Genomic DNA, 15,560 nt, shown 5'->3' with positions numbered 1-15,560 from the left:
ATTGTTTGATGTCATTTTGTTTGCTACATTTTAGTCAATTTTTTTTTACTTTGGGTTGGGATTTCTATTGCTTGGCCTTTTGACTTTATTGCCGTTTTTGGTACTGCATAAATACTTTACACATTGCCCTAAGTTAAGCCTGCCTATACCACAGCTACCACGAGGTTGAGCTCAAGTTAATTTATTGACTGAGAGTTCATACGAACAAGGTTTGTGATTATTCTTGAAGTGGTGTGATTATTCTTGTCACCCACCACAAATAATCAATTTCTTATAGGAACATTGTCATTGAGACTCACATGAAGGAGTGCAATTGTTAGTGGGCGGCAGCAGCATATGGCAGCCTTTATTATTTCCAGGGTGAGATGAAAATTCTAGTTTATGTAAAATTGGCTTTATACAATACTCTCTGGAACCAGGATTCACATTGGTATGTCGCGAATGTAGTTTCTATTTATGCATTCAGCTTAAGTCAGTGTTTAACTCATTGCAGATGCAGACACCTCTCTTTGCAATTCTTACCCGAATGCCTGGGTGTGGTTTAGGAGGCGAAGAAGGGTGAGAAACAAATCTCACAAATCCTGAGGCTGGATTGGTTGAATCAGCTGTAGCATGTACTTGGCTTTTTTACATTTCTGGCATTTAGCCAGGACTGAAGAAAAGTTATGACCTATCTGGAAAGATGGGGTCTACTTCTGGCTGGGCCATGGAAATGACCAAGTCCTTGTTTGTGTGAGGGTCCTGGAACAGTCTAAACACTTGCAGGAAAGGTGGACTAGCTTATTCCGTGTCACCCAGTGTTTGTTATGACTTTTCACCTCGTGGGCAATTATTCAGCAGATTTGTGAACCTTGTCACCAGAGGGTTTGCTCTCTGCTTAGGTGCTGTGCTGTTGAGTTACTGAAAATCCTTCGTTTCTGCTGGCTTGTCTGCATTGCTGTCTTTGAACCAAAGGAAAGGATAACTTAATTTGTGCCATTCTTCTTTCTAAAAAGATGTATGTTCGAGTGGCTGCAAGCACCTGCATTATATAGTTCTGGAGTGCTCCCTCTGTTTGCTGTGCTCCTGCATAGATACTTTTGTAATGTCGGCTCTTTAGAACATAGTCCCTATGGACGCTCTGTGAAGGCAAATCCTTGTTCCCGCGGTAACAAAACTCTGGCTCTAGCCAAGTTCATGTAGCAGCAATATACTCTAAACACAGTGGTAATGGGTCACAGTTGGCCATAATCTATGCATTTCTGACAATTAGCAACTAAAAACAGAGCAGATATCTCAACATATGCCAGGGCAAACCAAAATACTTCTTGCAATACTTTAACCCGTTCCCTCAGTACTGCACATTGCATGTGTATTGCTATGGAATGGGTATGTTAGGCATTGAAGCCGCTTGTACCCAGCAGTCAGAACGAATTGCTGGTATCCCAACTCGGTGACCATACAGCCATTAGTATGACCATCACAAGGAAACTCCATCCCAACAAAAACCATCACTAAAGTGGCTAGACAATTAGAATTGAGTGAACTTCTCTAGTGATATTTATAACTCTGGGGAACCTAGTTACACCTTCCAACAACCCGCTTAAATCCTTGATGTCTTATTGCTGCTTCATATGAAACTGATTTAGAAAGGTCTGAACTTAGAATGTGCAGAACGATTTTCTTTCCTGTGATTAAGTATAGCGTCAGAAAATAAAAATGTTGCCATACACCTTTCCTTTGTGTTGATCTCTGTTCGGTCTAGAAAAAATAGATCATAACAAGGAAAATCTGTACTGACGCTCTGTTACCTGCCTTTCACCTTTGCTGCTGGGTCTAGTGGAAGTCCTTACTAAGTCAAAACTCAGCTGTAATACGTTATTACAGTTGAGCAGCTACATCATTGTCTTATCACAGGTGACTAGAGACTTCCTAACACGGCCTGGGTTAAATGTAACTTACTCTTACTCTGGTGTAATTTGCTTGTTTCCTAAAATGACAATCTTTAAGCCAACGCATCATCTTGCAAAATGATACTTTAATCGCAGCAATATTGTAGCATGGGAACAATTCGAACAACCTGACTGCAAGCGGCTGTTGTTTGCTGCACCTACGTTTTTGAAGCTATTTGTTTGTTAGTGTAAAATACACCCTTATGTTGAAAACTGATTCAAAAATGCATTTTACTCTAAAATATAGGGTTAAATAGTGGATTTGTATTTCACGTATTTACACAAATTTCAAACATCTGTAGTCGCAACTCAACTGTAATAATTAAAGGTTTATATACCTGGATTAGAGACTTTTTCAGGTATTATTATAAATAGCTATGTTCTTCTGCTGTGTTTCTTACAACGGGCAATGTTTTAAATTCTAGGGGTTAAGGAACTGAACTGTTATATTTTTGAAAAATATTTATTTTAATGAATTGCAGTTCTTGTTGATTCTAGTTTAAGTTTATTGTTGTTCACCTGTACATTGTTTGTTCAGTGTACGAACCATCTTCCATTGAAGGAATCCTGTATGAATGTCCCTGTGAGGACAGTTAAAATTAACACTTTTACGACTCTCAAAACCTATTCAGATTGAGCTGGGTTCATCAGAAGTCATATGGGTCCCCCAAAACCAATCGGAGCAAAAATGCAGTATTTTGCAGGAACACATGCACAGCGTTCTTAGAGTTTAGGGTTTATTGTAAACCCTTTTCCGACTCAGGCTTTTTGGTCTTTTACGTCTCTGCTTGCTAACAAGTTCTATCTGCAAGCACCATTTACACAATGTGATCTCCTGGAGCACAACCCTGGAACAGTTAACACGTTTTGTTCTTGTTTTTTTTTATTAGATGTGATGCTGACCCAAATGCTTTGGCAAACTATGTGGTAGCACTTGTGAAGAAGGACAAATCTGAACAGGACCTGAGAGCCTTCTGTGCTGATCAGTTGGATGTCTTTTTGCAAAAAGGTATGCTTCCAGATCGCTGTACTTATTTAATGTAAGATATGATGCTAGTTTGAGCATATGTGGTTTGACGCTACTGGAAGCCCCTCATGCATATTCCATAGTTTCATTATCACTCGTGATAGTCCTTGCTTTTAACTAATAAATATGTGACAACAAGGACACTGTGACGAGTTAACAGTGTTACGGAAAACTTAAGGAAACTATTTTATTAAACTCCTAACTGCTTTGTGGAAGTTGTGTATTTTGATAGAATAAAAAAAAGTGTGCGGGGCATGGCCAGGCAAGATGGCCGGGTGGACGTGACTCACCTCGGCTTTGTAGCCTCGTAGCTGTTTGTGTGTGCCAACCAATGTAAAGGGCAGTCAAAATCCACCCAACTTGTGTCTGAGGTTCTGTGATACCGGCGTGGCCAAGCAGGAGTGCTAACGCAAGCTGGGAGCAGAAGAAAAAGCGGCAGAAGAAGAAGCGAGAAGGAGCAGCCGAGGCTCCCAAAATGGCAGCGTTAGTCAGGGACACAGCGATTCCACATCTTCTTTGAGGAGAAGCACTACTGACCGCCACGGAGGCCGGGGTCCGCTTGTAATGAGGGTCGATGAGAGGAGGGCTGCATGACCAGACAGGCTCACAGTGGGAAGTAACTACGCTGCAGTGGTGAGGACCATGCCCACCACCTTTGCCCTGATGATCAGCGGTGAGAGGGAGGCTGACGGTGGCGCCGGTGACCCCACTGATAATCGGGGTCCCGGATTGCAGCCTTCGCAAGCATTTGGGCAATTTTAGGCTGCGACCTGCCTGACCTTAAGATGGGGCCTTCGTTGACTTTCAACAGGATCCTCAGGCAGCGGTGAACGGAGGCTCTCCATAGAGCAGGCATACACTAGTGAATATAGGGAGGTGCCAAGGAATGAGTACCTGCCTACGCATCGACTCACTGAGGCCAGCACACAGGAGACGGGGGCAGGATCCAAGCCCCAGAGGTCAGCGGGGGCCGTGAGTGACCGACAGCCCCTCCCCCTCATCACCTGGAGGCTACAAACACCTCTCGCGCCTCCTGCTTCGCGGGAGACGCATTGACTCACCGAGGCCAGCACACAGGAGACGGGGGCAGGACTCCAAGCCCCAGAGATCAGCGGGGGCCGTGAGTGACCGACAGCCCCTCCCCCGCAACACCTGGTGGTATTTAACTGCCAGAAGATTCCCGCGTCACGGGACGCTCGCCGGCGGGCGCCGGGCTAAGCCCGGGCAAAGGGCGGGCCGCCCGTGGCCGTCGGAGGCCGAAGGAGGACGGGCCGGGCCACTCCTCTGATCTCCCCAAATGGGTAAGTGAAAACAGTAGAGTAATGGGGAGCAGGAGGGTAAAAAGGCCAAGGTGCCGAGGAAGTCGGAATCCATTATCTCGTATTTGAGTTCAGCTGTGGGGGTTTTAACTAAAGAAATTGCCGAGAAGGAATTAGGTCTGGTCCCCCCACTACAGTGTCTGAAGAGACTGTCATCATGCCTGTGCCTGTGTCTAATGTACCTCTAGAGCCGTTCGTTGTGATCACAAATCCCATAATAGTGACAGAGACTCAAATTGACTCAGCAGAAGTTGTGGGTGAGGTCTGTGGGCGAGTCATCTGGTGTCTCGACACAACGTATCCTGGGGAAGCGCAGATGTATCAAGAAGTGCTTAAAGCGGCCAAAACATACAGCTGTCGTACAACGTACTGACTCTAACACCCCCGATAAACTGGCTGAACTGGTGGAGGAGATGTTTAATTCACGGCTGGAGTATAGAGGGCAACAAGAGTTGGCCAGACAGGCCCAGGTAGTCCATATCACCAAATTGGGGGATAAGGAGGGTTATTCGGGTAATGGCACTTCATTTTTAACACAGGATCTCCCGAGTAGTACATCCCGAAATAGGAGACCGTGTGCTATTGGAAAAAACCCTCAACCAGCCAAGGGGAGTACACCCCCTACTAACAACAAAGGGCTAGGTACCATAAATATAGGGGACAAAAAACATGGTAGGACCCCTTCCCCCAGCTATAGGCAGGAGAATTTAGGCCGTATTACTCTGGACCTTCCTCCAGATGCCGCCCCGTTGGTGGCTGTGTTTACAGGGGTCCCCCCACTAAGTGATGGTGTGATTGAATCTATCCAAGATTTATTAAAGCAATCTAGTTATTGGTGTACGCAATACAGTAGTGGAGGCCTAGATATATCGACATCTATCATTATGGCCAGAAGGGTTAGTTGGATTGGACGCCGCCGAAAGAGTATTGAGGGAGACTGTGTGGTTGTCAATTTTAATAGTTGTAATCTGGTAGACAGATTATTTTGGGATGCCTCAGAGTTGGACAACTCTGGCATTAGACCAGTACCCTTGGGCTATTTTTACCCTCCAGCTGTGGCACATACAAAAGCTCCTGCTAGATACTCGCCACTGCCTATTCAGAAGAGGCACATGCTGGTTCCCAATCCCTTGCACGATACTCCTCAGGGTAAAACAGTTGGGCGGGTCTCCCCAGAGAGTGGATAGCGTTAAATTAGTTTCACAACCAACTCGTAACTCTTCAAAACACCGAGACACGGACATAGTTCTAACTAATCATTTTTCACCCCTGACACACATGGAGGATAACGATTGACTACATAATATTGAACAGTGCCCAGTGGAGCGAGTTTTTGAGTCAAATCCGGTATCCTTATGTAAGATCTTAAGCCCGAATGTGGCAGGTATCAGGCTTAAAAGAAATGATGATATTTGGCTGGATTTCGTGAAACAGTTTGACAATATTGCCCTTCAGGAGACGTGGGATGCATCTAAGTATTTTAGCATGGATGGGTATATGAGCTTTGTTGTCCCAGCCTCACCAGGGATAGCTGGTAGACCTAAAGGAGGTTTAATTCTCCTCATCACACTAAAACTGAAAGGTTTCTTCAAAATGCTGGAGTTAGATTCTAGCAACATCTTGATTCTTGAGTGGGTTATCCCAAATCTGTCTACATTTTTATAATTTAACTTTTATAATTTAAAAGGGGGCGAGCTGATCAACCAACATCTGGGTGCTCTTGATCATTTTTTGTCCGATTACAAAATAAATCAGAACACTGCTTTCGATGTTATTCTTATGAGAGATGATCAGCTATTTCCGCCCAGCTCCATGGTTCCACACTTAGAACACAGTAGACAGGGAGAGGCCCTAGAGGACCTCCTAGCCAATATGAATTTATTTCAGTCAGGTATTGGCGAGGGGGTGGAGAGGGTCCCTACCTTCATAGGTAAAGGGTCAAGTACCATTATTGATTACATTTTTATATCTCCTGGTGTTTTACCTAGGGTCACGGCCTATAAAGTTGTACCATCTGTGTTTAGTGACGATAACCCGGTCATCCTAGAGGCGGCCCTAGGTGAAGTGATTGGTTTTAAGGATAGTGGGACGGGTGGCACTAGCCACTTGACCACAAAAGATCAGGGGAGGAGGATCAAATGGTCTAGGATGGTCCCTGAAGCCTTTTTTGAGGATCTCTCCATTAAGGCTGATGCAAATTTGGCAATTTGCTTAGACCGTTCTGCTCCCAGTGCGGAGATTATTGGCGCCTATGTTTCTATTTGTAATCAGATTGTTAATGACCTAAAGGCTAAAAACAAAGATAGACCTAATCAGTTACAGAGATGGTTTGATAGTAGCTGTTCCAAAACCCATGGTGCCCTTCTCCAAGCATTAAAGATGAGACCTAGAGATAGGGCTCTTGTTGCTAGCCTTAGGAAGATATATAAATTGTCTGTTGCTACACGCAAGCAGGAAATTAAAGAGGAGGCGTGGAACAATCTTTTATTAATTGAAGTTCTACCTGATAGTAAACCATCCGTTTTTTTCAGGACAAGAGAATTCAAATTTGGATTGTGTCATCCCAGATGAACGATGGCTCTCACATTTTAGGGAGATTTATGATAATGAGGGCCTTGTTTCTCTAGAAGATGACCATATCCCTAACCAGGGTATGTCTCCCTTAATCTTTGAAGTAGTCGAGGTAGAAAAAGCAATCGTGGAAATGTAAAAAAATAAAGCTCCAGGTCCGGATGGAGTCCCAGCGGACCTATATAGATGTTTCCCTAAATTTTGGGCTAAGATTTTAACTAATGTTTATAATGCCTCGAGTATAAACGGGTTTCCAGCATCATGGGCTACATCTGTCATAATCCCAGTTTTTAAAAAGGGGCTTAGAGGGGACCCTTCGTGCTACAGACCAATCTCTTTGATAGACTCCGCAGTAAAAATCTTGGGTAGAGTCATCCTGCATAAACTTGGGGATTGGTTAGATAGCAGAGGGGTCCTTTCTAACCTACAATATGGCTTCAGAGAGAATAGGAGCACCCTGGATCAATGTTTGAATTTACAGCTCCTGATAAGTAAATACTCAGTGGCCAAAGAAGGGCTTTTTTATATGGGTTTCATGGTCCTCTCTTCGGCGTTTGACCTGGTCAATCGGACAAAACTTTGGTCAATTTTGCGGGATATAGGCATTGACCCACCTCTGGTTAATTTTTTAGCTGTTTTACATCAGGGTCTTTTAGCGTCAGTCAGGGTTACTCTGGAGGGAAGATGCACTAGTCACTTTAGTTCGAAGAGGGGTGTCAGGCAAGGATGTATCCTGGCTCCCCTCCTCTTTACTTTATACATTATTGCCCTAGAGAAGTCCTTGGGGGGGGGGGGGCACTTTGGATGTTCCGCGTATAGTAGACTCAGTTATTACGCTTCTCCTATACGCGGATGATGCTGTTTTATTGGCACGTACTGGCCTTGGTCTGCAGAGGCTGTTGGACTCCTTTGGGGATTTCATGGGGTTCTTAGATCTGAAAGTAAATATTAAGAAGTCGCATGTCATGGTGGCAGGGATACGCCGCAGGAATTTGAAGTCAAAATCCTTCTTTTGTAATTGTGCTTAGGTGACTAAGGTGCCGGTCTTTACATATCTCGGGGTCCTCTTTGATGAAAGAGGTACCTGGGGACCACAACAGAAGCTTAAAAGTAATGCTGTAGCTAGGTCTACTTCAGCACTTATGGGTTTTGCTAAGCGGCTGGGGACAAGACCAATGGAGGCACTTTAAAAAATGTACAAATCTAAATGTTTGGCCATAGCTACGTACGGTGCATCTTTATGGGGTTATACATTTCAGAACAAGATTCAAGTAGTGGAAAATAAGTTTTTAAGATTTCTTCTGGCGGTTCCCCAGTCTACCCCAACCTTTTCTTTACACACAGAATTAGGTTTAGGATATGTTACTGATCAGTTAAAAGTCGCCCCACTGATCGGTTGGTTAAAGACCTGGCTAAATGAAGAAATCACTCTGAACCATCTGATTCTAAGTGATGTGTATCCATGGATAAGGCTAATAGGGTCCCCTGGCTTGTGTACGTGAGATCAATGTTCACCAAACTGGGGCGCCCCGAGATTTACACATCACCGGAATGTATCAAGAGAGGATGTAAGCTGGACAAGGATCCGTTTTTTAAATATGCAATCTCTGGAACGTGAGGAGCAGGAGTTAAAGAAACCGTGTGTAAAAGCTAATTATGTGTTATTAACTACTCCCTCACTGGAACCGTATTTAAAAATTGTAACTAGACCATTTCATTGCCAGCTTTTGATTAGATTTCGTTTTATCTTAATTCATTTAACCCTTGGCGTTTTCCCACTTGGGGTAAACCTGAAAATTCCAACCCATGCCATTGTGATAACTTTTCCACCCAAGACACGTTGAACTTCGTTATGTTTTGTGAGTACTACTCTGACATTCGGAAAAATGTTTTAGTTCCAATTTTAAGAGAGGTGGGTTTTTTTACAAGTTAGGCCCGCTCTGATCTATTTGCAGATGTTAAGTAGTACTTGCGATATTTATTGTGTTGCTAGTTTTTTGGTGGCTGCTGCTCGGATCAATACTAAACGATTAGCCGCCCTCAATATCCCTGCCTGATTTTTAGCTGTTTTAAAAAATTACGATGTATTTCTGGGCCTCTACTGTACATTTTATAACTGATTGTAAGCATTGATTGATTGTACATATATGATATGAATTTTTTATTTTGTCTTTTATGATTTTAAGTAATCGAATAAAGTGTTTTGACTGACTGACTGACTGAGTACCTGCCTATAGAAGCATCAGCCCAAAAGTTAACTATTGTGAAGCGCCAGACTTGACGGTGGTCCATTAGAGGCCAAGAAGGTAACCCAATATCCCTCCGGGTGGTGAAGGGGAGCAGACTCCAGCTCGTACCTGAAGGAGGGGGTACAACCCTGAATTGCCACAAGCTGCCGAAGGAGGAGGGCACACCGGTTGTGGGGCCCGACGTCACCTGGTGAAGGTTACTCACGGAGAGGGGGGGGCTTGTCTGCATCTATGCCACTGAAGAAAGAGACAGGCAAAGACTCTAGCTTTTTCACCCCCACTGAGAAGAGACAGACGCTGTAAGAAGGGGGAGATACCGCCACCATGTTGCTTACTAAAGACGATCTAATGGCCCCTCTTAGGGAATTCAAGGCTGAACTCTGCTCCGAAATTAAATTGGACATTAAGTCTTCTATGGACCAACTTAAAGCAGATCTATCAGAGCGCAACTTAAAGCCGATCGATCAGAGTGCATGTCTGCTCTCCAACAGGATGTTGAGTCCATAGGCACTAGAGTGCTGGAAGTGCAGTCTGCACAGGAACTGGACAAACGAGCAACGACCACACAGGACCAGGGACCAGACCTTCACATGCTATTACAGTTTTGGCTACCGACCCTTTGAGATATCCACGACAGAAGTGAGGGGAGCTAACACTATGAGGTCCATTTGTGAGGGGAGAGGTCGAGGCTAGAGCCATGCCGATTTCCATAGCTTCATGGAATGTGAAAGAGTTTAAATCTCCTCTCGAGGCACAAAACTTGGAATAATCTTACAGATCACTTTGAGGTGGTGGTGCTTCAAGAAACGCACCTAAAGCGCTCGGAGGCGCTCCGACTGCACCATATATATTACTCACTGATCTATAGGTTATCGGCCGGCACAAAACAGAGGGGAGTGGCTTTATTATTTCACAAAGCTTCAAAATTCCAACCAGAAGCCTTAAAATCAGATAGGGAGGGCAGGATCATTATGGTGAAAGGGAAACAGAGGGGTTGATTATGCACATTCATTTCGGTGTGTGCCCTCAACACAGAGCAACCAGCATTCTTTTCCTCACTGCTCAATATGATAGGCGGTTTTGCTGACGGCCCGACAGGCCTAATTTTCAATCTCACATGGCACGCGGAAATAGATAGCACCCACCCCAACAGAACCGCCATAGGCAGCTTCCGCAAAGGGATTACGCAATCTCTACACACTCTTGTGCTTATGGACAAATGGTGACTTCTCTACCCTAATTCCAAATATTACACATTCATTTCTAACGTACATCAAACGTATTCATGGCTTGACTATATCTTTATAAGCCAAAGTATACTGGGGTCCCTTCAAGCTGCAAAAATCCTTCCGAATAATATATCCGATCACATCCATGATCTGCTTAGCCTCGGGTAGCGCCGCACCCAAGTAAGTGTTACGAGACTAATTATGGGTGGGCCATCAAAGAATTCTTTCAACTAAATCAGCCCACGGATACCTCTCCCCTGAATAACTGGGACGCATTTAAAGCAATTCTGCGGGGTAAATGCCTGGAGCTCAATGCTACATTGAATAAACAGAGAACTAAAGAGAGGGATGCCCTGGAGGCGGAACTGGAGAAAATTGAAAAAGGACATAGAAAGACCCCTTCTCGGGCGTTGCAACGTAAATAGAGCGCCTTAAAAGGGAAAATATCAGCGATCTACTCCAGTAGGGCAGAATACACCCTCTTGCGGCTCCGTCCATTTTCATATGCACAAGGGAAAAAGGTGGGAACTCACCTAGCTAGACAGATGCGGGAAAAAAGGAAGAAGGAACACATCGGAGGCTTATTCGATAGAGAGGGCAATATAACACTTTCAGACATAGACCAATGTAACTTATTTGGGGTGTTTTACAAGGAGCTTTATACCAGTGAACCCACCGACATAGCAGCACAACAACAATACCTACAATCACTGGAGCTGCTGCAGGTCTCCCAGGCCAGGAATGATATACTTAACGCACCCATCACCGACGAGGAGGTAGGAAAAGCAATTGCACCACTTAAACCCATCAAGTCCCCTGGGCCTGACGGTCCACTTTTATAAAACATACGAATCAGACATCATTCTATACCTCACCCATCTCTTTGACGCAAGGCAGAGGGGCACACGATATCACCGTCAATGGCAGAAGTCGTGGGATAACTGTCATCCACTAGCCGGGGAAAAACCCTGCTGTGCTGTGCTTCCTCTGTAGGCCAATAGCACTCCTAAATCTGGACGCCAAACTATATTCCACAATATTAGCAGCGAGACTGAAGGACTTAATGCTAATTCTAATTCACTCTGATCAATCGGGTTTCATAAAGGGGAGGCAGAGCCACAACAATATCCGTAGGACTCTACATCTGATAGAAAAAGTTACTAAGATCCCGGCAATCCGTGTGGGTCTGGATGCCGAAAAAGCCTTTAACAGGGTGGATTGGTCGTTTCGTTTCCTCACGCTCGAACACTTTGGCTTCGGGAAGGCGTTTATTGACATGATCAAAGCCAATTATGTGCAACTGCGCTCTAGAGTGCAGGTCAACGGGACCAGCTCAGCCCTGTTCCCATTGGAAAGAGGGACGAGACAGGGTTGCCCGCTCTCACCTCTGCTTTTCTTTCTAAGCATAGAACCACTGCCGATACGGGTTCAGGCGACCCCAGGGATTCGGGGTATTCACTTCGGGGGAGAGGAACATAAATTATCATTATTCGCGGATGACGTCCTGATGACGCGCACCGCTCCTGACCACTCGATGCAGGCCCTACAGGCAGAGCTACGGGAATTTGAAGAAGTGGCGGGTTTTAGAGTTAATCTGGCTAAATCGTCCATCCTAAATCTCACTGTAGCAGAGTAAGAGGCCAACCAACTACATGGGCATACCTCCTTTCATTGGGCCAAGCACACCCTTCAGTATCTGGACATCCAACTAACACCACGACTAGAGGACCTTTGTAAGGCTAATTAACTCCCACTTCTGCCTCAACTCCAGCAGGACCTCAAATGCTGGAAACCTCTCTTTATCTCTTGGCTAGGGTGCATACATCCGATATGAATGACCGTGCTACCCAAATTTGTTTCAGGCCCTGCCGATTGGCCTAGATTAGGACTTCCTACACAGGCTGCTCTCCCTTATTACCCATATATTTGGCAGAAAGCAGGGCCCATCTTCCCTTCCACCTCTTAAGTCGCGCGAAGAATGATTGGAGGGGAGAAGGAGGGGAGAAGGAGGGGAGAAGGAGGGGGGGAGGAGGGGGGGAGGAGGAGGGGAGGAGGGGAGGAGGAGGGGAGGAGGAGGAGGGGAGGAGGGGAGGAGGAGGGGAGGAGGGGGGGGAGGAGGGGTCGCTACCTGATTATAATCTATATTATAAAGCCGCCCAACTGAGGATTTGGCGGAATGGTCCAAGAGGGAATCAGATAAGCACTTGTTGCACATTGACAGGGCGATACTGGGGAGAACTATTTTGGATGTGGTTTGGAAGCCTAAGAAAGACAGACCCACAAATGCCTACACGGACCACCCTTAAGGTATGGGACAAGGTGTCCAGAGGGTTGAGGTGGACTACATTCCGGTCACCCTCCACTCCGATTCAGTACAATCTGGACTTTCCCCCAGCATTACCCGTAGGCCCGTTTGATGCTTTCAAGGAGGGAGGCTGTCTGATGCTCTCAGATCTATTCCATAACCGTGACATACTCACCTTTGAAAGTTGCCAAAGGGACTTTCATGTAGCCCCTAGCGAGCACTTCCACTACCTTCAAGCTAAACATAGGTCCCTACAGTCACAGGTTAGGGAGGCAGCAACACAGGATTGAATACCAATAGAAAACTGTGCGACGGGTAGGCTCGATGAAGGGAGTGATCTTCTTTCTATACAGCTTACTGCTCTGCACTTTACACTCCCCAAGGCCCAATATATGAACAACTGGGAACATATGGTAGGAAGGGAAATTTCAGACGAGGAGTGGAAGCACATATGGATGAATATTGCCAAGGGCAACCACTCCCTGGATTTTAGGGAAGCCCATTATAAGACTATTTTTGATTGGTACTTGTACCCAACAAAACTCAAAGATCTTCCCATCTTCCCAAAGGCCTCCGATCAGTGCTGGAGGGGGTGTGGTCTCCTAGGGGACTTCCGTCATATCTGGTGGGACTGCCACATGATTAAAACGTTCTGGGAGGAAATCTTGGCTCACATGAGGGATATCCTTGGGGTACCCCTTTCTGACCCACATGGAGGGAGCCCTCCTGGGTATTAGAGACCCAGAACATCCAACAAACAGCGGATAGGGCTTAAATGTGGACATGTCTGGGGCCCCCAAAATCGCAATTGCGGCGGCATGGAAAAAGAAGACCGCACCAGTGCTGTCCCATTGGCACTCACGCCTCTAGAAGCTACTCATTATGGAAAGGATGGCAGATATTTTCAGGGACGATTACAAAAACTTTGAATACATATGGGGCCCTCTTGTCGCATATCTCACGCGGGGCCTCCCCTTGGCAGTCTGCCCACGTCATTACGGGCTATGCACTTATTCCAGTTCTAGGCCAGGGGCATTCCCTTTTATGAACCCATGACCTGACCCCAGGGTTCCACAACTAGCTTTCAGAATTTTATACCAGGTTCAGTGGCCAGTGCACGCACCATCCAGCTACCACCACCTTTGCTCTTTCGTTGTTTGGGGGGGTGGAGGGGTTGGGGTGGGTGGCGGGACAGTTTGGTGGGGGTTATACAGTTCTACGACCTACGATGCTCAACATTAATGGGGTTGGCTTGTAACCAGTATTTGGCTAACGATAATGGCTCCCTCATCAGAAGAATCTGTAGCCTCATTAGCTTGTTTAACAATTTTTCTCTTTATTGTAATGCCACCCTGCATACTGCTTATATTTAAAAAAAAAAAAAAAGAATTTTGACCCCAAATAAATGTGCATGCTTTATGTTGATGGCATTGCTCTTCATATGTTCAGTTTACAAATTATTTTACTACACTACAAAAAGGCTTTCTTTTTTTTGTTCCAGAAACTACTGGTTTTGTAGATAAACTTTTTGAAGGCCTTTATACAAAGGACTACCTTAAGGTCCCAGAGCAGTTGAAGCCTGAAGTTCTCTCATCAGAGCAGGAAAATAGAGAAATCCAAGAAGAACAGTTAAAAAATGAACTGCTGTCTGCTCCAACACCCACTCTGGTAATGTGTAAAATGTAAATTTGTAATGTTTTTGCACACTTGTTCTTCAGGTGCTGGTGTTATTTCTTAATGTTAATTGTCATTACTAGTAGTCCAAAATGAAATATCGAAAAATTAACATGCATGTCCAAATCACCAATGAAGATAGACATTCTAGGCTATTTTAACTTCAGCCTTGTTTTCCTGAACGATCTGTGCGATTAAAATAAATAAACAAGACACACAAATGAGAGGGGATTTCTTGTTCTCCATTTAGGCTTCTCTTTCATATATAGATATAGTATTTGGCACTATATCAAACAAAAGTAAACTATTTAAAGAACCAAGTAGCATATAGGTACCTAGAAACCCTCAGGAGCTGTGGAGATCATTATGCACATGGCAAGTGTCTTCCTGGGTCGATGTAGGCTCTTGCCTTTCGGCCCCCATTGGAGGGCGGCACAAGCTATTGAAAGATTCTTGCCACCCGATTAAGGAACTTTGAGAAGAAAATATACCCACCAGCATGGTGGATGCACTTCAGTCACTGCTGAATGCTGTGAGGACTGCCAAGTTGATGCAGCCCACTTAGCATTCTTTTACTTTTCAGAAACTAAACCAAAATGAAGGTTTGTTTCAGAAAATCAAAAGAAAAATGTCATTTTGCCATATGCATTAGGAAAATGTCCCTTTTCCTGCCCGAGTCCACCCTGCCTTGCATGACTGTTGTGCGTTGGAAAAATCAGTGGCATTTTCCTCAGTTTAAAATAAAAAAGGGCCAGGTGTCTACCATTCTAAACTCTTAAAAAAACTGGGATTTCTGTTAGATAATGCACTAAGCATGCAAGACCAAGTCCGAGTATTGTGTGGGAAATGTTTTGCCAGGCTAAAACTACTCGGGAGACTCTTCATGTGGATCCCCCTGAATTGGAGAAAACTATCACTCAGACCTTATTGAGTTTAGTTCTGCTTCAATCTGCCTGAAAGAGCTGCACTGGTTGCCCATGAGACAAAGAGACAAGTTTAAACTACTATGCTATGCGCATAGAGCTTTATATAAACTGGGACCTAGAATCCTGCAGGACAGACTGGAATTCGATGTCCCCTCGCGAGACCTTGGTTCAGGTAATCATGCTCTAGCTTTTAAACTTACGTATAAAAAAAAAGTCAGTGGAGAGTCTCTCCTTTTCCTATTTGGCGGCTACTCACTGGAACCAACTTCTGTTGGAGCTCGCCTCATTGATGAACGCGTGAGGTGTAGAAAAAAGATGACACTGTGTTT

The 15,560-nt window shown here is 44.9% G+C and overlaps 1 protein-coding gene across 4 annotated transcripts in view; it reads left to right on the top strand.

Annotated features, from left to right (window-relative positions):
* RBM27 (RNA binding motif protein 27) overlaps nt 1-15,560 on the top strand; it is an 870,586-nt gene that overhangs the window by 81,521 nt on the left and 773,505 nt on the right. For all 4 annotated transcript variants that reach the window (XM_078653046.1, XM_078653045.1, XM_078653044.1 and 1 more), the window contains exons 2-3: nt 2,822-2,940; nt 14,133-14,299. In XM_078653046.1, coding sequence (XP_078509172.1) covers nt 2,822-2,940; nt 14,133-14,299 — 286 coding nt within the window. The remainder of the gene's footprint in view (nt 1-2,821; nt 2,941-14,132; nt 14,300-15,560) is intronic.

This window comes from Lissotriton helveticus, chromosome 7 (genome assembly GCF_964261635.1).
Source record: "Lissotriton helveticus chromosome 7, aLisHel1.1, whole genome shotgun sequence".
In the NCBI taxonomy this organism is placed as follows: Eukaryota; Metazoa; Chordata; class Amphibia; order Caudata; family Salamandridae; genus Lissotriton; species Lissotriton helveticus.
Note: the sequence above shows the minus strand (reverse complement) of the source record. Positions and strands in the feature narration are given on the sequence as shown.